The sequence below is a fragment of the Cricetulus griseus genome, chromosome 4 (assembly GCF_003668045.3).
Source record: "Cricetulus griseus strain 17A/GY chromosome 4, alternate assembly CriGri-PICRH-1.0, whole genome shotgun sequence".
Taxonomy (NCBI): domain Eukaryota; kingdom Metazoa; phylum Chordata; class Mammalia; order Rodentia; family Cricetidae; genus Cricetulus; species Cricetulus griseus.
Window position 1 is genome coordinate 217521773 of NC_048597.1, and position 24405 is coordinate 217546177.

General features: G+C 45.3%; 1 protein-coding gene across 7 annotated transcripts in view; it reads left to right on the forward strand.

The window, feature by feature from the left end:
• The window catches only part of Map4 (microtubule associated protein 4), a 137951-nt gene extending 113615 nt beyond the window's left edge, over positions 1–24336 (forward strand). For 5 of the 7 annotated variants that reach the window (XM_027414645.2, XM_027414649.2, XM_027414650.2 and 2 more), the window contains 11 exons: positions 5695–5801; positions 6901–7122; positions 10976–11153; positions 11962–12021; positions 12120–12412; positions 14431–14544; positions 16446–16538; positions 18098–18179; positions 20251–20363; positions 21782–21971; positions 22096–24336. In XM_027414645.2, the coding sequence (XP_027270446.1) occupies positions 5695–5801; positions 6901–7122; positions 10976–11153; positions 11962–12021; positions 12120–12412; positions 14431–14544; positions 16446–16538; positions 18098–18179; positions 20251–20363; positions 21782–21971; positions 22096–22103 (1460 nt within the window). In that variant the 3' untranslated portion in view covers positions 22104–24336. The remainder of the gene's footprint in view (positions 1–5694; positions 5802–6900; positions 7123–10975; positions 11154–11961; positions 12022–12119; positions 12413–14430; positions 14545–16445; positions 16539–18097; positions 18180–20250; positions 20364–21781; positions 21972–22095) is intronic. The other 2 variants (XM_035443995.1, XM_027414648.2) reach the window with 2 other exon arrangements.
• Positions 24337–24405: the final 69 nt, after the last annotated feature.

Genomic DNA, 24405 nt, shown 5'->3' on the forward strand with positions numbered 1-24405 from the left:
TGCAGAAGGACTAGAAAGGGCTGATCAGACAGTTCAACAGGTAAAGCCTCAACACACCTGGGTTTCATTCCTCCAGAATGAAGGCAAAGAGCAGACACCTAAAATTGTCACCTGACTTCCACATATACACCTTGGTACCCCCTTTCATATATACACTAAAAAATAAATTGAGTAGGTTTTGTTTGTTTGTTTGTTTGTTTGTTTGTGATAAGAAAGGAAGCCTAGTAAGATCCTAGTGTGAACCCTGTTTGCCTGCATAGATCCAGCACTGGGCAGTCCACCTGTGTTGATGTAGCTTGTGACACATTGTCTGCTCCATGCTCAGCAGAAGGAGCTGTTGACCTGATCCACCCACAATTGCAGCAGTTGCAGGAAGGCTCACCCATCCCCTGTCAGCACCAAGTAATAGCGTTGTGGACATATAAGCTGCTTGTCTGACACTCCTCTACCCAGGGGCAGGATTTTTCTACCTCCTCCTTTCTGGTAGCAGATCAAGATGCAGTGGGAAGGCTGACCTTCCCACATAGCCAGAGAGTAGTCCAGGGATACCTTCTAATTGATTCCCAGGAGGAGGAGGAGGAGGAGGAGGAAGAAGAGGAGGAGGAGGAGGAGGAGGAGGAGGGAGTAATTACTTTGCTCCTAACTGGTACTAGTAATGCCCAGTGACCCAGGGAATTTGCTTTCAATTCTTTCAAGTAGTAGCAACATGGATTGAGAGCCCCAAGAGGGCCAAAATAACACAGTGGCCAGAATTTATTGCTAGGGCTTTGAATAATAGATTTCACTTGAACCACAGCCAAAATCTGCATGATAAATATAACAGGTGATTGCCTGCTCCAGTACAGTATTAGAATTTTAAAGCAGGCATCAAAAAATTGCTTTGACACAGTTACATGTTTTCTTGAAAAACAAACAAGAAAATGAGGACCCAATGAGTTGTCTGACTTAGTAGTTAAGATACTTGGGACAAACTGAGTTCTATCCCTGGCACCCACTTGGTGGAAAAGGAGAGAGCCAGTTACCACAAGTATACAGTGACATGCATGACCCTGCACTCTTGCACTACACACACAATGTGCACTGAAAATAAAAGTCATAAATTATTTTTTAAGAACCACTTTGTACATTTATTTCTTTGGGGGCGTTGAGCATTTGGGCAGTGGTGTGCTGTGTATCTGGTAACCAGAGGACAACTTGAAGGGCTCCATTCTCTTATATATACAGTGTTCTGCCTATATTCCTGCACACCAGAAGAGAGCACCAGACCTCATTTTAGATAGTTGTGAACCACCATGTGGTTACTGGGAATTGAACTCAGGACCTCTGGAAGACCAGCTGGTATTCTTAACCTCTGAGCCATCTCTCCAGCCTCCTAACAATATTTTTAAATAAAATTTTTAAAAAATGAAAAATTAGTAAATCTAAAGAAAGAAATATGTTATTAAAAAGATGAACAAATGCTAATTTACATGTTATAAATTTGTATGTCAGCATGGCAGTACATACTTGTAATCCCAGGACTCAGGAGGCTGAGGCAGGAGTTTGCCACAAGTTCTAGGTTATCCTGCTGTAACTCAGTAAGTTCAAAGACAACCTGGCCTACAGAGTTCAAACCTTTTCTTATAAAAAAAAAAAAAGAAGAAGAAGAAGAGGGCTGGAGAGATGGCTCAGAGGTTAAGAGCACTGACTGCTCTTCCAGAGGTCCTGAGTTCAATTCCCAGCAACCACATGGTGGCTCTCAGCCATCCGTTATGAGATCTGGTGCTCTCTTCTGGTTGCAGATATACATGAAAGCATAATGTTGTATGCATGATAAATAAATAAATTCTTTAAAAAAAAGAAAGGAAGAAAGAAAGAAAAAGAAAAACAAAGCAAAAATCTAAAGCAAGATCCTGGAGAGATGTCTTAATGGTTAAGAAGAGTACTGGCTGCCCTTCCAGAGGTCCTAGGTTCAATTCCCAGCACCCACACAACTATAAGTGTAGTCCCATGAGATCAGATGCCCTCTTCTAGTGTGCAGACTTAATACATGCAGACCAAACACCCACATACATAAAATAGATAAGCCTTAAAAATCTAAAACACGGTGCATGGAAGTGGCGCACGCCTTTAATCTCAGCACTCAGGAGGGAGAGACAGGTGGGTTTTTGTGAGTTCCAGGCCAGCCTTGTCTACAAAAAGCAAGTATGAGGACAGGCTCCAAAGCTACAGAGAAACCCTGTCTTGAACCCCCCGGGGTTCCATCCTTAAAAGGGGTATCATTGAATTTGGCAGATGAGTAGTAATTACTCAGTTTCATCATTTGAATAATAGTGAAAAATATATTGGAAAAAACATTATCTGAAGGACAAGGATAAAAATTTTTTAAAACTTAAACTTGGGCATTGATAGCTATTACCATCAGAGTCTTTAGAGGAGAAAGCATGCAAGACTCAGTGACTGTTCCATGAAATACTCAAAGATTCCAGAAACTGGCTGGGCTTTGGTGGCTCACACCTTTAATCTCCCAGCACTCAGGAGGCAGAGGCAGGCAGATCTCTGTGAGTTCGAGGCCAGCCTGGTTCTCCAGAGTGAGTGCCAGGATAGGTTCCAAAGCTACACAGAGAAACCCTAAGAAAGATTCCAGAAACTAAGCCAGGTGTGGTGGCACATGCTTTTTATCCCAGCACTGGGGAGGCAGAGGCAGGTAAATCTCTGAGTTAAATTGGAGGCCAGCCTGGTCTACAAAGTAAGTTGCAAGATCGTTACACCCAGAAAACCCTTTCTCCAAAAAAGAAATAAAAGCAAGTTGGGGGGGCGGCGGTGAGGAGTACTGAAAAAAAAGAAAAAGAAACTGAACTGAAAATTCCAAATGTAAAAAATACCCAACACCTCATAGCTAAACTTCTGTTTTCAAGTTAGCAGGAACTTTTTACAAAAAGAAAGATAAAAATCTTGAAAGCAGTAAAAAGAGACTGAGCACCGTCTACCACGGAATTAATGACTGTTTCTGACCAAAACCTGAGGACATGTAGTAGCAGGTGTTTCCTCATGGCTACAGGAAATAGGTGATAATAGCAAAGCTATCCAGGAATAGAAGAGACAGAAATTCTCAGAGTTTACTTCAAGGACAATTAGGAGCATTTGTATCTGGTACACAGACCCTTGGAGACAGCAAACAGAAAATCTCCCAAAAGGTGAGATGAGATGTAACAGAAGGGTTATTTAGAATTTCAGTAATGGGAAAACAGCAATAGATAAAAAGGTATCAATATTACAGGCATAATTGATTAACAGAGGAAAGAATGGTAGTATGAGTGTTTGTGTGTGTGCAGGTGCATATGACACGTTTGTGTGGAGCCCTGAGAACAACCTTAGGTGCCATCCTGAGGAACACCACCCACTTCTTTTGAAACAAGGTCTCTCATTGCCCTGAATCTTGCCATTGGGCTAGACTGCCTGGCCAGTCTCTACTTCCCCAGCACTGAGACTACAAGCAGGCATTTTCCTATGGATTCTAAGGACCAAACACAGGTATCCATGTACCTGTATTACTTACTGAGCTATCTCCACAGCCCTAGGGCATTTTATTTTAAATGGGGGTAGAGACTCAGAATATAGCTCAGCAGTCGTATGTTTGCCTGGAACATGCAAGTCTTATGTTCTGCTGCAGAAAAATCATAGTAAAGTGGGGTGGGTCAAGGATCCTAAGGATTTTATTCCATTGTTCTGTCTCTATTGCTGTTAGTACTGAAAAGCCATACAAAGCAGTTAATTTCTTTTTTTTTTTAAGATTTTATTTATTATGTATGCAATGTTCAGCCTGCATGTATGCCTGCAGGCTGGAAGAGGGCACTAGATCGTATTATAGGTAGTTGTTAACCACCATGTGGTTCCTGGGAATTGAACTCAGGACCTCTGGAAGAGCAGTCAGTGTTCTTAACCTCTGAGCCATCTCTCCAGCCTCGCAAAGCAGTTAATTTCAAAACATTATTAAAAAATTCTGCATCTGAAAGATGTCAAGTAGGTCATTATGATTGAAAGAAAAGAAGATCCAAGATACAGACTGTCAACTCTTTGTTTTTTCTTTCTTCCTTTAAGATTTGTTTGTTTTTATTTCATGGATGTTTTTGCCTGCATGTTTATGTATCACGTGTCTGGTGTATCTCACAGAACTAGATCTATAAGCTACAACATGGGTACCGGGAATCAATCCTAGGTCCTCTGTGAGAGAGGTCGGTGCTCTTAACCCTTGAGATTTCTCCAGCCCTTATTACTTGGTTTTTGAGACTGGATCTCATATAGCCCAGGCTGGCCTCAAACACACCAGGTATCGAGAGCTGACCTTGAACTCTGGCTGCTACTACCTCCCCCAGTATTAGAATTATAGGCATGTGCCTGGCTCACCTTTTCATATTGGTGGTGGTGGTGGTGCTTTTTCAAGACGGGCTTTCTCTTTGTTGCTTTGGAGCCTGTCCTGGAACTCACTCCGTACACCAGGCTGGCCTTGAACTCACAGAGATCTGCCTACCTTTGCCTCCAGAGTGCTGGGATTAAACACGTGCCCCCACCGCCCGGAAACCTTTTCATATTTTCAAAAGACATTAACATTTCTAAGACCTATTTTCATATTCTTTTGACACTTTTTCTTTTGGATTGTTGCCATAAGCATAATGGCTCAGGCCTGTAATTACATCTTTCAGCAGATTGAGGTAAGACAGTCAGGAGTTCAAGACCAGCATCTGTTATATGAAAGCCTGTCTTCAAAAAAAGAAGTAAGCCACAGGACGTATAGCTTAATTGGTAGTATGCTCACCCAGCATCCATCTCCAAAGCCTAGGTTTGTACCCCATTAGCTTGGTATAACATAGGAAAACCAGAATCATCATATATGCAGTGATTTCCAGGCTAACCCAGGCTATATGATATCCTGTCTTACAGCACCAGTAATTTAAGGAGTTATTTACATGATTAATCTCTTTCTATTTGAGATGCAGATGCAGCTCACTTATTGTCTTGTGTTTGGAAGTTGCCTTTAGGATTTTATGACTTTGCTTTTCTTTAGTTATAATTTTTGTGGTTCTGGATTTTGCACTAATCAGAAAATCTTTTCCACATTAGGGTTTCACATTTTGTAGTACCATAGTGCTTGCTTCTAGGCAAGATTTATTGGCATCTGAATTATGGAGAGGAGCTTTGCTAGTTTAGGCTGATGCCTTCATTTTCTGTGGGTCTCAACCTTGTTGGGAATCTAGGTCACTGTTAGAACTGGAGCAGCCTAATCTCACACCCTCTGTCAGTGGCTCTCTACAGGGAAAGGAAGTAAGGCTGGGGCATTGGATGATCTGGCTCTTGCCCCATCTCTCAGCAACCTTTATTCCAGGGATAGACTATAGCAGAAGAGGTTTTTGTACCCTTTGTTCTTGGGGAGTAGGTGTTTGGGTGACAGAAGCTCTTTGTTGGTGTCAAGGGAAAGGAGACCACACTTTAAGGGCTCTTTCCTTCCACCAATTGTCTATCAGCTTCTGGTCAGATGGCTTCAGCACAGGACAAATGCTCCTAGAACTGCTGTGATCACAGGGAGCAAACGCACAGGGCTGTGGCCATCTTCAGCAGCATCGCCCTGCAGGGCTCTCTCAACTGAGCCTTCTGTGTTAGAATGGTTGTAAAGACACATTTATTTAGGATAATTACCATTGACTCTCCACTCTTTAGGAATAGCCAGGCAAGAAGAAGGAAAGGCTGCTGTAAGTGTGACAGGAAATGACATCACTACCCCACCAAACAAGGAGCTACCACCAAGCCCAGAAAAAAAAGGAAAGGTAGGTGCTTGGATGAATGGTATAGTTAGTAGTTTTTAAAAACAGAACCTTCTGCTGTATTTGCTTGAATCATGAATGCACTGTCTTTTTTCTGAGCTGTCTTGTCTGTCTTCAAATTTGGATGTTCTTAGAAACTATATTCCCATTTTCTCATATGGTCTATCCCAAACGTCCAAATCTCCTGCTTTACACTTTTGCTTAGATGTTCATTAGACACTTGTCTTCTGTGCTGGAGATTGACCCAAGCCTTTACTTCTGAGGCAGGCACTCTACCACTGTGTCCATGGCCTTTTCAGACTGGATATTAACATGGTAGTCTATGTATAAATGACCTACTTTTCCCTTACTAACAACACAAAGCAAGTATAGACTTATTCTGAAATCTGTTCAGGAAAAAGAAATGAAGGGTTTTTTCACATAGATCATAGCTTCAAAACTTCCTCTTGTACTTTGTAAACATACAGGTGCGACATTTTAGGTATAGTATTGTCTTGTTAAGACATGGGTAAGAAAAGCAGGGTGTGGTGCCTATCCCTTTAATCTCAGCAGTTTGGAAGCCCGAGAGTAGAGGATCCTGAGCTATATGCCAGCCTTTGTATCATAGCAGACATCTTATTTTAAAAAAAGAAGAAGAAGAAGATCCAGTCAGTAATAATTTAATCACTTGCTCGTGGCTTTATTTATAGAATAATTACAGTAACCAGAAGTTAATTCCTGACAAATCTATTTTTAAATTAAATTGTTTATAAGCCATACTGCTGGAAGTTGTGGCACTGCGATTAAGAAAGCATTTCCACAGACCTGGGGGTGTAATTCAGTAGTAGAAAATGTGCTTAGCATACCTAAGCACATTCAAGTTTGAGTTCAAGAATCAAGAAGAAAGTTATAGTTTCTTTATCTCCATCTTGGTATCACTTTGCTATTTACTGAGCTCAGAAGAAAGAAATGCTAATTTTCAGTTGCATCAATCCTCATTGCTTATAATTTTAATTTGAATTGTGTAATTTATACTTTATTTTAATTTGTTTTTATTCTTGTCTGTGTGTTTGATGTTCTTTAAAAATTTTAAATTAAAAATTAAACAACCATCAACCTAAAGCCTTTGGCCACCACTCAACCTGCCAAGACTTCAACATCGAAAGCCAAAACACAGCCCACTCCTCTCCCTAAGCAGCCAACTCCCACCACTACTGGTGGGTTGAATAAAAAACCCATGAGCCTCGCTTCAGGCTCAGTGCCAGCTGCCCCACCCAAACGCCCTGCTGCTGCCACTGCTACCACCAGGCCTTCCACCCTACCTGCAAGAGACGGGAAACCAAAGGTAAGTAGGCACCTATATACTGTGCCAGGAAAAGATTCCCTCTCTGAGTCTCAGGTCAATAGATAGGCTCGTGTTGCTACAGGTGATGAACTGGTGGGATTGAGAAAGTGTAGGGGAAGGGCAAGCGGGTGCTTTTTCCAAAGTTTGGGTGCCCATTGGTGAGAGCATGGGAACACTAGAAAAGCTTTTATTCTTTTTACCTTTGTCTGCCCTGGTCAGAAGCAACATTCCATCTACTTTCAATCTTCTTTCTTCTTTTATTTTTTCCAAAACAGGGTTTCTCTGTGTAGCCCTGGCTGTCCTGGAACTTGGTCCATGGACCAAGCTGGCTTCAACTCAGAGGTCTGTCTGCTCTGTCTCCGAGTGTTGGGATTAAATGTGTGCAGGACCACCGCACAGCTTCTTCCTTTTTCATAGCCGTTCCTTACTCTTCACCTAGTTAGGAACTTTGATCAGTTTCCTGTAGTTCACAGACTAACCATCTAGTTTGGGGTGGGGAATAATTCTCACTTCCAATTCAATGATTTGTCTTTCTCTTTAACCATCCTGCAGAATAGTTTTCCCATTTCTCAGCAACATGCCGACCTTTCTAGCCGAACTCACCAAGGTCCTGGATCATGTGACAACTTGCTTTACTTTTGGCTTTAGGCCACTTGTCACTGGGCTCCTTGTGGTTGATGTTCATCCTTTCATTTCACATTTAGTGCTGCACTTGTTTACAGGATGTTCCTGGAGGAGGGGCTAGCTTCCTTAAGCTCTTGTTTTATTTGAGAAGGGCCTTAGCTTTCCCTATTGGTGTCTTTAAATTCATGGTGGGAAATGATCCCCGTGTTAATGGGGTACTGTCCTACTTTGGTCTTATAAAGTAACCCTAGGGACTGTAGTCTTAAATTGAAACACTGGCTAAGAAGCTGAGAAATCCTTTCATAAATTATAAATGATATCTCAGAAGGCTTTCTTTCTGAACTTTATTCATTTGGCTCCTAAAGATCCAGAATTGATTAAGAAGGTAAAAGGAAGGTGATTGTCATCAATCACAGTAGGCCCTCACTAAGGCTTATTGAACAGTAATCCTAGGAGAGAAAAGGAGGCTGCAGGGATGAGGAGATGTGTACGTGCACTATACTAGTTGCTGTTGGTTGTTTGAGTCAGGGTTTCTCTGTGTAGTCTTGACTGTCCTGGAAATCACTATGTAGACCAGGCTCTGGAGGTCCTTCTGGTTTTGTGGTCTTACTCTGGACAAGTCTGTTCTGATACTCAATGTATCATCTATGCTAGCCTCTTCTTACCTAAGCCTTCTGAGTGTGCTGATACCACAAGCATCAAACACCTTGTTCAAGTTATTTGGAGTACTTGGACTGGATTTTCCTGTCAGTCACTGCAGAGTCCACGGCGTCTCCTGTTTTCTGGTTATGCTTATAAAACCCTATGTGGCCATCACTGACCTGTAGCTCATACTTCCACTTTCCTATTTCCAGCCAGTTACAGACACTTAAGATTTCTGAAAAGCAGACTTGCCATTAAACATTTTGAGAGTGATACACTAAATTCTATTTAAACCACTTCTGCCCTTAAAATGGTAAATTTATAGAAACAACCTAGAGCTAGGAAAACCTGTTCAGAAAACAAAATTGGAACCAACAGTTTAACTGTGGCTAGAAGGGCAGTCTGCTCCAGCAATTTCCTGATTCCACATTCTTCAGTGATTTCTATCACATGTAGCTTTCATTATTTTATCGTTATTACTCCTACCAGCAAAATACTAAGACTGTACTAGATTGTTCTTAATCATAGTCATAATATTGATTTGATCCTCTGTTTTGTGACAAAATCTCACTGTAGCTCTGGCAAGTCTGGAACACACTATATAGAGCAGACTGGCCGTAAAGTAATAGAGATCTGCCTGCCTCTGCTTTCTGAGTGCTAGAATTAAAAGTGGGTGTCCCATGTTCTGCCTGCTCAGGGGTTAAGAGTGCATGCAATTCTTTCAGGGGGCCCAGGTTTGGTTCGAAGCATCCATATTGGGTTTCTGCCAGCACCTGTACAAACATTGGAAGACACACACACACACACACACACACACACACACACACACACACACACACACACACACACACTCTCTCTCTCTCTCTCTCTCTCTCTCTCTCTCTCTCTCTCTCTCTCTCTCTCTCTCTCTCTCTCACACACACATACACACACACACACACACAGTTGGATTGGTGAGATGGTTCGGGGTTAAGAGCACTTGTTAACATTTGATAGGACCTAGATTCAATAGGACCTAGCAACAACATAGTAGCTCATAACCATCTGTTACTCTAGTTCCAGGGGATCTGAAGCCCTCTTCTCACTTCTGTGAACATCAAGCAGGCATATGGTGCACATACATACATTCAGGCAAAGCATTCGTACACATGAAATAAAAGAAATTATAGTAAGACTTCAGAGCAAACTGAAAAGGTTGCAGGTCCCCTGATTCTGACCTTCGAGATTTTCCATAGGCAGTTAGACTTGATTTGATAGAATACCAGCCCGAAATTCTATTTTTTGTTTGTTCTCTTTTTGATTCAGAGTTCCTTTGTGTAGCCCTGGTGATTCTTGCTTTGTAGACCAAGCTGGTTTTGGCTTTTGGTTTGTTTTTACCCCCCCCACACACACACTCTAAATTTCCAATACTACCTTAACTGACCCTCGTTTGAACATTATCCTGTGCCTGATGTTGGTCAGGCCTGACCCTTGTCACCTCTCTGCTGTTTTCCCATCATCTTAAGTCCATAATAACACATCATCAAAGCTGGGCTGTAGCAATGCTGTGTCCTGATCTTTATTCAGATAAAGAAGGAAAGCCTACAGGTACCCTGTGGTCTTGCCAAGAACACACTGTGCTTTAGGAACCAGACTCAGGTTACAGCTCAGGCTCTCACTTAGATTTGATCAGTACTACTCACCTGCAAGAGTGCTGTCCTAGGGGCTGGAGAGGTGGCTCAGTGGTTAAGAGCAGTGGCTGCTCTTCAAGAGGATCCAGGTTCAATTCCCAGCATCCACATGGCAGCTCATACCTGTCTGTAACTCCAGTTCCAGGGGATCTGGTATCCTTACACCAATGCACATAAAGTTAGAGAGTTTTTGGTTTTGGTTTTGGTTTTTGGTTTTTCGAGACAGGGTTTCTCTGTATTGCTTTGGAGCCTATCCTGGCAATCACTCTGGAGACCAGGCTGACCTCGAACTCACAGAGATCTGCCTGTCTCTGCCTCCCGAGTGCTAGGATTTAAGGAGTGCGCCACCAATGCCCGGGTAAATAAAGTATTTAAAAAAAAAAAAAAAGGAGTGCTGTCCTGCCCCCTGCTCTGGGTAAATGTTAACCAAAAGATGGCTAAATATAACTTTTAGTTTCTGGTTCATATGTTTATTCAACCTAATCAAGTAAAAATAGATTGTGGTAGATAAGATACATCCTTTGGGCTTATCACTCTCCCTGGCTTGATGTAGATTGGCTCCCATTTCCTAACCTCAGAGCACAGGGCTCCCTACCTGGCCACTTGCTCTGGTGGTCCTTCTTGTTTTGTTTTTGTTTTATGGTCTTGCTCTGTGGACAAGTCTGTTCTGGAACTCAATGTGTAGTCTGTGCTAGCCTCAAACTCATAACAGTCTTCTTCTCACCTAAGCCTTCCAAGTGTGCTGATACCACAAGCATTAAGCATCTTGCTCAAGTATCTGGAGTACTTGACTTAGAACCATGTATTTTCCTGTCAGTCACCGCAGAGTCCATAACTTCTCCTGTTTTCTGGTTATGCTTTAACTCTATGGGGCCATCACTGACCTGTAGCTCATACTTCCACTTTCCCATTTCCAGCCAATTACAGACGCTAAGATTCCTGAAAAGCGGACCTCACCATCCAAGCCTGTATCAGCCCTCAGACCTGGACCTAAAACCATCCCAACTGTTTCAAAAGCCACATCTCCTTCAACTCTTGTTTCCACTGGGCCAATCAGTAGAAGTCCTGCCACACCTCTGCCTAAGAGGCCCATCTGTGAGTATTAGAGTCTTCCTTGCCCTGGTAACCCAGTGGGAAGAAAATAGGGCTTTCCCTTTGCTTCTGGCTGTAGCACTGACAGTATAGTGACTTTCATGGAACAACCCTCAGTGTTAGGTACCTTGCACGGTGGTAGTCAGGCTGGAACTGGGTTTAACAAGCCCGTATCTCTGAGTGAACTTAACAGCTGTGTGTATTCTGAAAAATCTTGAGTAAAGGTGACTCTTGTGAATTCTCAGGTGAGTTAGTTACTTCGTTGTTAGTGACTTCATAGATCCCAGCGCCTTGTGTCTGTGGGTCCAGCCCCCTGGTAAAACTTCAGTGTGTGGGAAGCCCTAGGTTCAGTCTCCATCATGCAAAAACAGAGGGAATTTAATTTCATAGGCATATTTGATAAGCTACTTGGAAGGCTATTTTGGATAAGTCATTGTTGGGACTGATGAAAGTGGGATACAGTCCTGGCCTTGTGTACTGTGAACACACAGTCTTCATGTGGGTATTAATTTTGGGGGGATTTGTTGTTGTTTGGTTTTTGGTTTTGGTTTTGCTTTGTTTATTTGAGACAGGATTTCTCTGTGTAACCACTCTGGCTGTCATGGCTGGCCTCAGACTCATAGAGATCCGCCTGCCTCTGCCTCCTGAGTGCTGGGATTAAATTCGTGCGCCACCAATTCCCTGCTTAATTTCATGCTGTATCACAGAAACAAGCAGAGTCACTGGCTCAGAGTAGGCATTCTCTGATTGTCAGGTGAATGATGAATCTCAGCAGGTCATCTTCTTTAAAAACACTACTTTGTTTGTGCAGCCACTAAGACTGAGGGAAAAGCTGCTGATGTCAAAAGGATGACTGCTAAGTCTGCACCAGGTAATACTCAGTTTACCTAACACAGCCTGCTTTACTTCCCTACTCTAAGGCTCCCCTCTTTTTCCCATAAACTCCTGCTACTTCTCATATCTTTGCAGCTGACTTGAATCGCTCAAAGACCACCTCTGCCAGTTCTGTGAAGAGAAACACCACTCCTACTGGGGCAGCACCCCCAGTAGGAATGACTGCCCCTCGAGTCAAGCCCATGTCTGCACCTTCCCGGCCTTCTGTAGCTCTTTCTGTGGACAAGAAGCCCATCTCAGCTAAACCTAGCTCCTCTGCTCCCAGGCTGAGCCGCCTGACCCCCACTGCCTCTGGCCCTAGTCTGAAGAGTGTTCGCTCCAAGATTGGGTCGACAGAGAATATCAAGCACCAGCCTGGAGGAGGCCGGGTGAGTCCAGGAGCTGGGGATCTTAGCCTGCTGACTTCTGCTTCTCTTCTGCCACATCAGCCACCAAGGGCGGCTGTTAGGACCTTGCATTCAGTACCAGGCTGAGTTTTGTCCTTCCTTTTTTCTTCCCATATCAATACAAGGAGTGTGTTGGGGTTTCAGTTTACATTTTTCTTTGGGCAGTAGAAAGAGTCTTCTAGTTTACAAAATTTCTAGAAAGTGGATGTGGTGGTTCCTGCCTATATTGTGAACAACAGAATCACTGAATTTGAAGCCAGCTGCCGCAGGGTTAGGGAACATGGAGGGATCTTCAGAACCTATTAGGGTAAGAGACACTGGACGTAGAACCTAGTTATTTATGTGGTTCTTAATGAACACAATTATTTCTTCTTCATCACATGATGTGGGAGGAGTCTGTCTCAAGGAAAACTGGGATGCCCTCTAGTGTCCAAGAGAAGGTGTGCTTTGAAATGAACCATACATACTCTGGCTTTTTTTTTTTTTTTTTTTAAACATTCCAGTCCCAGTTTCCCCCTCCACCTTCTCTTCCTGCTCTCCCCCCTTCCCCCTACCCACCTCCCATCTGCTTCTCTTGGAGGGTAAGGCCTGCCCTGGGAAATCAAGTAAGCCTGTTCCATCACCTTGTTGAGGCAGGACCAAGCCCCCCCCCCCACTATCCCCCCCAAGCAAGGTATCTCTCCATAGAGAATGGGCTCCAAACTCTGGCTTTCCTAAACCACAGTGCTTCATATTGAGAAAATCCTAGGCTGGGTTTGGTAGCCCAACTTGAATTGTATCAAAGGGAGGCAGGAGGATCTTTGTGAGATAAAGCACTTGCCACCAAACTTGACAACATGAATTTGATCCACATAAACCCTGTGATGAAGGAGGAAAACTGACTCCTACAAATTTCCTTCTGACTTCCATACATGTGCTGAAGCACAAGTGTTTATATGCATACATGCACATAAAAGTTTTTTTTTAATTTTTTACAAAAGAATATTCTGGTTGCTTGCTCACAGATTTATGCGTTTAGTATTAGCAGCTGTTGGGAAACCAGAATGTGAAGAATTGGTAGCTAGTTTTACCTGAGACTGGAGTAGTTACAATCTCAGTTACATCTTTTGCTAGCACTTAAACTATTATCTCAGCATCCATAGTAGGATACTTAAATTTTGTTAATCTGAAACTCTTAGGGAGAGGACTCATTAATTAAAAACCCAGGTTTAGTTTCCCAGAATCCACATTTGTGGCTCACAACAAACATTTGTTTGTAACTTCAGTTCCAGTGATCCCAGTGCCCTCTTCTGGTCTTTGTGGGTACCAGGCATGCTCATGGTATGTGTATGCAAAACTCTCATCCATGTAAAATTTCAAAAAAAAAAAAAATTAAATAGGAACAAGAATGAGGCAGAATCATGGTTCATTTGGATGACATTGATGACAAACTGGGATGAGGGCCTCAGAGTTACTATTGGTGGTAAACAGTGGTTGCCGTGAACAACCAGCCCAGTGCCCGGACTGATTCACAGATGACCTTTCTCCCCACCTTTGCTCTTCTTAGTTTTTCATACTATAAAAGCTAAAGAAATTCTGAATAACTTGGGCTAGTGGTTGCATTGTCTGTGGCAGTGAACCTGATGAATGCTTATCTTCATTGGTGACTATGACTATGTGCTTGGGTAGCAGAGTGAAGTCAAGAGGGCATTGTGATACAAAATGCTCACAAAAAACCACCTATTTGATCTTCTTAGCCTTGAAGCTCTTCTCCATAAATGCATGATCTCCTCTTTATTTCAGCTCTGGCTTGTGGTTCCTCTTCCTGTGCCCCTTGCTCAGGAATCTCTGAGGATCTGGTCTAGGAGTGTGTTGTCCTAGGGGCAAGTGTGATCTGCTTCTTTCTGCCTAGCATCCTGGCCTTTTTTTTTTTTTTTTTTCCAACCTTCTTCCTTGGCATTTGGGCTCTCATCTTTGTTTGAAATTTGCTCCCTTCCCCCACCCCCCTTATCTCCATCCAGGCCAAAGTAGAGAAAAAAACAGAGGCAGCTGCCACAGCTGGAAAGCCTGAACCTAATGCAGTCACAAAAGCAGCTGGCTCCATTGGGAGTGCGCAGAGACCACCTGTTGGGAAAGTGAGTTTTATTTAGGTTTATCTCTTTGAGGTAAAATGGTAACGTCACTCTTGTAGCCTGAGTCATTCTTTTCTACTTTGTTCCTGTTCTTGACTGGTTCCTGCTTCTTCCTGTGTTCCTTCCTCTAGTTAATAACTCTGCCATCACACAGTTTTTACATCAACCCTGAAAGCTAACTAAGTCTGTTCATCATTCAGGGATACTTACTCAACTTGATGAAGGGAACTTGCCAACTGTATGTCACTTCCTTGACATTTGAAACTCACTTAGTATTCATACAAATCTGTCATACCCAGGTTCTTCCTCAGAAGACAACAGTGGCAGTACCCAGATCCCTGCCACCCTGTCTTCTGACCTCATAAAGCTGTTGCTGGCTCCCTGGCCTTTTTAATTTTTTTTCCTGGAGATGCCCTTTAAAACCAAGGCTCTGGTGCACTGCTGCTGAGCTATACCATGATATCCCTCCCCCAGTTCATCTCTTAGCTGGACATTAGGGTTCTCATCCATGGTGGAAAACCACCATGTGGGGGATGCAGTGTCTGCTGAAGGGCATTGGGAAACTGAAACCCCAGCTTTGTTGTGACTTCACACTGGGTTGTCTGGGTTCTGTACCTTAAGGACCAAGATAGTCTGTCAACCCCAGGAACTGCTGTGATGGGGATAGTCGCATTATGAAAGCTGCATTGTGAGTTCTAGTGGGTCATCACTAAAAACCTGTAGTCCCATTGTTTATGCCTCACTGAAATGTACTAACAGTGGTCCACTGTTAAGGTCATGAAGGAAGTTAAGAAGTGAGAAGAACATGGTAAGGTGTCTGAATTAGCGTTCCTAGGATGGTCTCTGTGCTCAGCATTTCATTTGCAAAGGTCCCCTAGTTCTGAGGAAAGGGAGGAGAAAGCATCTAGAAGTATTTATTCTTGAGAGCCAAAGAAGGACTCTATGTTACTCAGTTCCAGGCTAGGGTATTGCAGTGCAGCATGGTTGTGCCCTCCTGAATTGTACATCACTGTAGCACCATTTTGGTCTGTCCTGTTATACATCTGGAGGATTCAGAGGATGGTAAAGGCAGGTGTGCTGGCTATAATCCCAGCAGTGTTCTGGATGAGACAGGAGAGTCGGGAGTTTGAGGCCTGATTGGGGTACATAGCAAGTCCTAGCCTTGCTTATCCACATAGACCCTATTTCAAACAAACAAAACAAAAAAATGAAAATGAAGTCCCTCCTGTTTATCACCTAGTGTGTTGAATGAAAGTTTTCTTTCATTGCGGGAGTCCTGCCGCTTCTTGAAAGCCTGAAACAGATGGGTGAAGTGTGCCAGGTACTTAGTCTATGGCCTGTGCTCACCTGGTGTCCAGTTCAGGATTCTGTGGCCATTTGCCATTTATATCAACAGTGTGTCTTCCTTCCTGTTGTTATCAGATCTGTGCTGCTAGCCAGCTGCCCAACAATTCTTAGAGCAGCTTTTGTTTCTGGGGCTGAGTCTGGCTGCACGTTCCTCGACCCAGATGGGAACTGGTCCAGAGCATCAAACCCTTGCTGGAGAAAGCTGGAGACCTTGTATCCATTCTCCAGAGAAAAGTCTATACAAGAAGTTGGGGCAATATTTGGGTGGGCATCAGGGGGCCTGTTGAGTCTTAGAAACCACAGCCCAGCCCCAGGAGCAGTGAGGACAGCCATAGCACTGTTAAGCTTCTGCCATTGCTTTGTTCACTCCCTCCCTTTGCTTTCATGTTCCGTTTCCTGTGTTTTCCAACCCCTATTCTAACAGAAGTGTGGACAGAGGTTTAAATACACTCTTTGTTGGCATTATGATCACATGTGTACTTGCTCCGTGTAAGGTCTAACTGCCCTCTCCCTTTGTGTTTTTTGTTTTTTTCTCTCTCTGTTCTCTAACACTCCAGGTCCAGATAGTCTCCAAAAAAGTGAGCTACAGTCATATTCAATCCAAGTGTGGTTCCAAGGATAATATTAAGCATGTCCCTGGAGGTGGCAATGTAAGTATAAGCTCTGATCAGTTAGCATAAGAGGCCTAGTCCCAGACTGACAGAGAAGTTTGTTTCTGTTAATTTACTACAGGCAATCTCAGGGAAAGATAGCCATCATTGCTTCAGGATACATTGGTGGGCTAGTTTAAGTAACAACCAGATTTTTAGCTGAGGACATACACTTTCTGCAGAACCCTGGACTCAGCAAGGACATTGCCTTAGATTTAGATTGTCAGGTGTTCACAGCAGTCTATGTTAGTGTGAGGTCTGTCTTTCAAAGGAAACAAAACGTGGATGATCTGGGATTCATGAAGCTCCCACTCCCTCCTGGCATGCTGGGATTCGAGGTGTGTGCCAGCACAACCTGCATGGGGAGCATGGTCTTGTCAGGTAGTTCATTCTGTTGATTATTTTCTAAACAGACATAGTATCTTATCTTTAAATGAAAGCCAGAAGGAAGCAAGAAAGCAAATTGTATATGGTGAGAGCAGCTTGCAGGCACAGACTCTAGGGGCACACGGGACTATACCTGCAGCGCTCTGACTGCTCGAAAAGAACAAGTATTCCTGGGAAAGTACATATCTTCCATGGCTAACAAGCACATTTAAAAATTAGTCTGTAAAATAATCATGGCTGCTATGTCTGGTACTGTAATCGCAGCATTCTGAAGGCTGAAGCCTGCATCAGCAAAGGTGAGTGTATGTCAAAACAACAAAGTACATGTTGCTTAGCTGAGGGAGGCTCCCACTGTCCTGTGACGTAACTTGTTGTTTATGTAAAATATACCAAGTGTGGCTGGAGACAGGTGGTTCGGTGGTTATTTGAGTCTCTGTACACACAGGGAAGCTCACAACTATATACAACTCTAGTTTTAGGAGCTGACTCCTCCTTTCTGACCTCTGTGGGCACCAGATATGCAAATGATGCACAGATATAACGTGCAGGCAAAATACTCAAACACAAAAATAAAAATGCATATTTTTAACATAAAATGTAAAAAGATTTACATTGGTAAATTTATTCTGCGTTTTAGAGGTCATCCTTTTGCAGAGATAGGAAATAACCTGAGTGCTGAGTGGATGGGGTACATGTATGCAGCAGAGTACAGATCATTTTCTGGCCCTTCTGTGCGTTTTTGTTGTCGTGAAGCCTATAGGAGTCCAAAGCTACACACACGGCCACACACTCACTTGGGGATATGCATTGAAAAGCGCTGGAAGGAAGTTCAGTCAGTGTTAGTCTAGGTTCCCATGGGCAAGGAGTTGCTAGGTGGGTTTTGAGACAAAACCTGATGGGCATTGTAGGACAGCCTTGGAGTTGGTGTTGTATTCTGCAAAGAGGCAAGGTTCTAGAGGGTGGAAAGAATGACTTGGGGCAGGGGAATGGAGTCAGAGGTAAAGACAAGAGCCACCGTTGATTACAGGCTCTTGTAAGCATTTTTAGATGTGACCTTGACCTTGACCAAGCTTGAAATGGGGATGACCAAGGGAGCTCATGAACGCGGGCTGGGCTCATCCACTATCTGTGTCTTCTTTCTGATGGTATTTGCTTTCTGCTTTTCTGTTTAGGTTCAGATTCAGAACAAGAAAGTGGACATTTCCAAGGTCTCCTCCAAGTGTGGGTCCAAAGCGAATATCAAGCACAAGCCTGGTGAGTGGTTCTGAGCCAGAGCCAGGCAGTGGTGGCACACGCTTTTCATCCCAGCACTCAAGAGGCAGAGGCAGGCAGATCTTTGTGAGTTCGAAGCCAGCCTGGTCGCCAGAGCGAGTGCCAGGATAGGCTCCAAAGCTACACAGAGAAAACCTGTCTCCAAAAAGAAGGAAGGAAAAAGAAAGGGGGAGAGAGAGAGGGAGGGAGGAAGGAAGAGAAGAGAAGAAAAACTGAGTTACCTCCTTCCCAGGGTGCCTGATAGAAAAAGCATAGCTTTCTAACCCTGCCAGAGATAGTGGCTGGGCACTGCTCTTCTGTTGGAGGGTAACAGTTTGTCTCAGCTATTTTCACAGCTGTTCCCTTGGTGATATTTACATTCTGTGCCTGGCAATCTTGTATGCTATGTGCCTGGCACTGTTGACCTGGGCCAGCCTCCCAGATTAGTATGCTGGGAGCTAGTGTTGGAAGGAGTGGAATGATGCTTCAGACTCGTTTCAGATCCTGTAACAAATGTAGCCCCCAAGCAGGGACTCCTTGGTGTCCAGCCTTGACAGGAGAAGAGAGAGCTTTTGGAATGCTGCCTGAACCTGAGGATCTAGTAGAGTTTCCCTCTGGCAGCATCACTGACAGTGTCCTACTGAGGCCTCTGAGAAGAGCCTAAGCACTTGCCTGGCTCGTGCTCTGGTTCCAGCCCACAGTAGACAAGGGGCTGTCTCCTGAGATTAGTTCCTGGGACAGACAGTTAAAATTGAAGGCACGGAAAATTCCTCCCCTTGGTAGACCAGACCCCAGGCTAGTTTGTTTGTTTTACTTTCTTGGTTTTGTTGTGGTTTTGAACTTTCAGCAGTCCTTCTACTTATCCTTTCAAGTACTGGGATTGCGATATCCAATTTAGATTGTATTTTTCAGTGGAAGACCAAACACTGTGGTCCTTATTTTTATCTGGGAAATCCATTTACGAGATACCTGTTATGTTTTTGTTTAAATTAGATATAAAGAAAAAGAGGGAGGTGCAAGATGAGAATTATTAACCAGTTTCTTATAGGGCCCGACAGAGTAGGGAGACTAAGAGAGAAGAGTTAATGGCTAACCGCCATGGCTGGTCGCCATAGAGAGGCAGAGAGAGCACGCATAGGTGGGAGAAAAGAAGAGCAGAGCAGAGAGAGTAGAGAGAGAGCGAAGCATGGAAGTTGAAACTTTTAAAGGGAAGACTGCGCATGCTCACTGAGGTTCCACGCATGCCCAGAATCCTCACGCAGGCTGTAAATGCATGGTGGGTGATGTGGTGATGGCACATCCCTGTGCGTGGCCTGACTGTTGTCAGGGGCGGGGTCTGTCTTGAGCCAATCAGCATTAAAGCCTGACCCTTTCAATACCTCTTGCCCTGATGGCACTAAGGGAGTTAAGGCCAGTGTTGACCGGGCTAGCTCTACAGTGGGGAGGAAACCTGGGTAGTTTGTCAGGAACTTGAGTAGGTATAGGCTGAGGGCCGGTGGAAAGGGGATAGGAGGATCAGAAGGTCATGCCTGCCACGTGCACCTTTCCCCCTGGAGCTCTAGTCTGGCAGTGTACACTCTACCTTGCCCTTGAGTGCAGAAATCCCCCACTTCTACAGACCCCAGCCAGAGAGCACTGGGCCCTGTCAGCCTTTTCTCAACTCGTACTTCTAAATCTGCCCTTTCTATTTTACTTGTTCTTCTTTTCTCTCTGTGGCTCAAGCAGTTTCCTTATCCCTGTTTCCCTGTCCTTCACCAAGCATTAACTTTAGCAACTGAACAGCCAAGGCCCTGGCTGATGGAGCACTTAGGAGAATAGTAGGACCTGGAGAGTCAGAAGCCATTATCAGGCTGGGCAGCGGTGCTTTGAGAGCAGCCTTTCCTCCAAGGGGAGGTATTGCCATTGCCTCTTTTGTTCTCAGAACCACCTTGGAGCTGGTCTGGTCATTTTCCTTGTTTTTAGAAGAGACAGGCACAAAACCACCCATGGCCAGGCTCAGATTCTTGTCTAGGCTCCTGACTCTTCTACAGGAGTATTCTTCCACCCTCGGTGACTAATTCCTTTGTTGTTCCAGGTGGAGGAGATGTCAAGATTGAAAGTCAGAAGTTAAACTTCAAGGAGAAGGCCCAGGCCAAAGTGGGATCCCTTGATAATGTTGGCCACCTACCTGCAGGAGGCGCCGTGAAGGTAGTGAGTGGTCACCAGTGCATAGCTAGAGTGGTGGGGACTATGCAGTTGAAATGGGACTTAGCAGGACTGTCACCGCCCCTCAGTTTCTTCAGAAGTCATATGTCTAGTCACACCATTGCTGTCTCCATTACCAACATTAGTCTAAAGTGAGGCAGAGGAGGCAAAGAGCCCCAGCCACCTCTCAGCTGGTGGCAGTGACTGCTCCTGAGAGATATGGTCTTATTTTTTGGTCACATCCCAGCCATTTTCTGATGGAATGTGGGTTGGAGCCTAGGTGAGATGGTAAGCTGACACATCGTTACCTGACTGTCATTTAAACTGCCAGAGACAGGGCACTACTGGTGGCCTACCCTGTCCCAGACTCTGGAAGAGCATAAGAACAGAGGCAGACTTGCATATCTTGACATTGGCTGGGCTTCTCCTCTTTCCTCCCCTTCCTCTTCCCCCACCGCTCTCTCCACACTGCCGTGAGACCTTTTGTGTGCCAAGACTCCATCTATCCCTCATTCCGTGTCTGGGCAGGTGGGGAGACTGTGCAGGTAGTGGCTTACCTGCTTCAAGCACCACTCTGCTGATGCTCAGGGGAAGCGGGCAGGAGCAGGGGCACGGTCTCTCTGCACATTCCCTCCACCTGCCCACTGAGCTTTTGCACTCTGCAGTTTTCTTTTCCTCCCATCCTCTGGTTCCAGCCCTGGCTCCACTTGAGTTAACGTTTTGGGACTTTGCTTTTAGAGTTTGATCTCCCAGACTTGAGAGGCATTATCCTTCAGTCTGTATGAGGGGACATTACAGATTTGGGGTCTGGTTCATGGCCACAGCAGGAAGTGAACGCACCCCAACGGTCATCCCCAGGCTTTTCTGCTACTTTCTTTTTCCACTTTTCTCTTTTTTGTCTGTCTCCACTGTCACCTGGTGGGCTTTCTGGGACATGGTGGTCCAGCTCACTAAGAGCTCCCATTGTTTTCTGCTTGACCCCTGCTGCATATCCTGTTGGGCTCTGTAAGCCCCTGAAATAACTGTTCCTGGCTGTACCTGTTTCCTCTATGTCCATGTGCCCTGAATGACACCCAGCCTAGAAGATGAGCATGCAGGGTGGTGCCTACTTAGTTACCAAGGTCACTCTCAGCACTGGCTGCAGTCTGGCAGCCAGGCTTAGTCCACTGTTGTGTGCTCTTCAGAGTTTGTTGTCTTAGCCGTGTTTTGTTTGGTATCAGCCTTGATGAGATTCACAGAGTTCCATAATGAGACTCCCAAGAGTGTCTTGAGAGTCATTGGTAGGGAAAGACACCTGGTGTAGAGCCAGTGGTTGCTGGGGGCGTGGGTTGGGAAGGCTGTATATGAAACCTCATCACCATCATGCATGCCACTCCCTCCCGGACTGACCCTTCACTGTCTCCCCCACTGTTTCATTGTAGACTGAGGGCGGTGGCAGTGAGGCCCCTCCGTGTCCAGGCCTCCCTGCTGGGGAGGAGCTGGCCATCCCAGAGGCTGAGCCTGATGCTGGCGCCCCTACTTCAGCCAGTGGCCTCAGTGGCCACACCACCCTGTCAGGGGGTGGTGACCAAAGGGAGCCCCAGACCTTGGACAGCCAGATCCAGGAGACAAGTAAGTGGCTGGGCTTGGCCTAAGGGCCAGCCAGGGGCCCTGTCACTGGCTGAAAATTGAAACTCCTTTGTTTTATAACTGGAGTGTGGCCTAAATTTTAACAAAGTAACCTTTTATCTTCCAGGCATCTAATGATGACATTCTGGTTCGTCTTCCATCTCCCCTATGTTCCCTCTCTTGTCCGTCCCCCTCGTCCCTCCCCCGTGTTACCCTCTCCCACCCCCCCTCACGTGTCACTGCAGATTGAGACCTACAGGCTGACGTTCCGGGCAAATGCCAGGGCCCGCACCGACCATGGGGCCGACATTGTCTCCCGACCTCCCCACTTCCCTGGCTGCCCAAGCTTGGGGCCCCGGGCCACGGGCTCCCTTTCCCGGGCTATCTACTAGAATTGTAAGCTCTTGGGTGCTGGGCGGCCCTTTAGGCCTCTCTCCCTCCTGCCTAGCTTGCTCAGGCAGCAGCAACCCTGCTGCCTTCACCTTCTTCCACCCTCTTGTGGGCCCAGCTCCAACCTACTATCCCACCACTGCACCGCTGCTGTATGGAGAAAGTTGGGAGGAGGGGTAGGAGTCTACTGGCATCTCTGTGGGATCTATGGTGGGGTGCTGGGTTCCAGTCTCCTGATGTTTGGGTTTTTTGGACCAAACCCAAAAGAAACTGACAAACCCTCCCTCTCTTCCCTGGTCCAACTTGGAGGGACTAGTAGAGGTGATGAACTCCAGGTGGTGACCAGCACTGACTGAATCCCCTGGAACCTAAACCACTGCCTTCTCCTTGACCCCCACAGTAGAAGCCACCCTTCAAGTGGTACTAGGCTCTTTTGTGTCAAGTTTCCCACTGCTTATCATACCTGAGTAGCTGCTGTCTCACTTTCCTTTTTTCATGTTTTATTCTTTTTTTCCAAATAACCTATGAACTGGTGGTGTAGTTTGCTGCGGGTTGAAGCCATGTCTAAATGAGAGTTCTCAGTAGGTGATGAAGGAAGCAGGGGAGGAGGTCCTGAGTCTCCTGAGGAGGCTGTCAGGCACTGGGGGCTGCCCTTACTTTGGGCAGCTTGGGATCCTGTGTGAAGAAAAGTGAGAAGCAGGGCTACTGCCTGGAGAGCAGTTGGACAGCTAGAGCCGGCCAGTGTGACTGGCTGTGCTGGCATTGCATGTATGCTGCCCCTACCCCCAACCCAGAGGCTGTTTTTAGCATTTGTCTCATTCCCTGGGATGCAGTGGTCATGGTGTGATACAAAACCAGGGCTGGAAAAACAGAAATGAAGGTCAAAATCCCTGACCTGCACCTGCAGGCCAAGGCACCTAAACCCTCACGTCTGGGGGAACCTGAGATGTCCAGAGTGCATGTGAGCAGTGGGGAATCAGGTGTGGAAATTGAAAACTAGAATGTGTGAGACTGAGGCCATCCCACTTTCCTTCTGGTGTGACTGGAAAGGAGGAGAGGCCAGGCCAATCGTGGGGGCGCAGCCACTCCAGTGCCGTCTATTTATGGGTGGGTGGGATGGCTGCAATGCTGGGAAAATCCTGGGAATTATATCAACACAAGATTCTTATTGCACTTGTATTTTTTGTATTAAAGTTTGCATGGTTTCTAATAAAGGATTCAAACCTAAGTTTGTGGTGAAATGGCCTGGGAGTGTCTAAGGGCTCCTCTGGTGGGGCATTTTCTGCTGTGCAGATTTGCCTGTCAGGAGGCTGGCCCAGATCTGACCCCCCTTGACCCTCCTCCTGACACAGGCTCCATCTCTGCTTTGGGTACAGCTTGAGCAGGTAGAGTTCTGTGCTATCTCTCTACCCAAGGAAGCTATCCCTGAGCACATTTTTGAGGCAGCAGTTTTTTTTTTTTTTTTTCAGATACCTTTACACCCAGCTCTCCAAACACACACACGGAATTGCAGGGGCCTGTGGAAAAAGGACTGCCTTAGCCATGGCGTGGCTGCCTGTAGAAAGCTGCATGGAGCCTTTAGTGTCAGTATTTTTTTAGCATGAAAAGGCAAGATGGCACTGGAAAGAAGGAAGCCGTGGGGCTGGGGAGCTGATGGCTGAGGGCATAAAGGTATTTGCTAACCTCCTTGATGTTGGTCCTAAGGCCTTGATGCTGAAATTGACAGGAGTCCATTGGCCAAAGGATTTGAGACAGGAAGGTGGCCTAGGCTCTCCACAGGTCCAGCTGCCTGGGGTGGTCCCACAAGTCAGAACCTAAGAAGGCTGATGGGGACCATAGGCCATGTGATGTGTATACTTTGCAACGCTTGGGGGTGAGATCTTTCTGTACTTTGAGTTTGCTCATGGCTTAGCCATTACCTGTGTCTGTCAATTGTTGTACTGATTTAAACAATAAAGCTGCCTGACATCCCATCACACAGGCTGTGTTGCTTGTCATGTTAGTCCCCGTACCTACTTATCTCTTTGTACCTTCAGCCCCTCCCTTC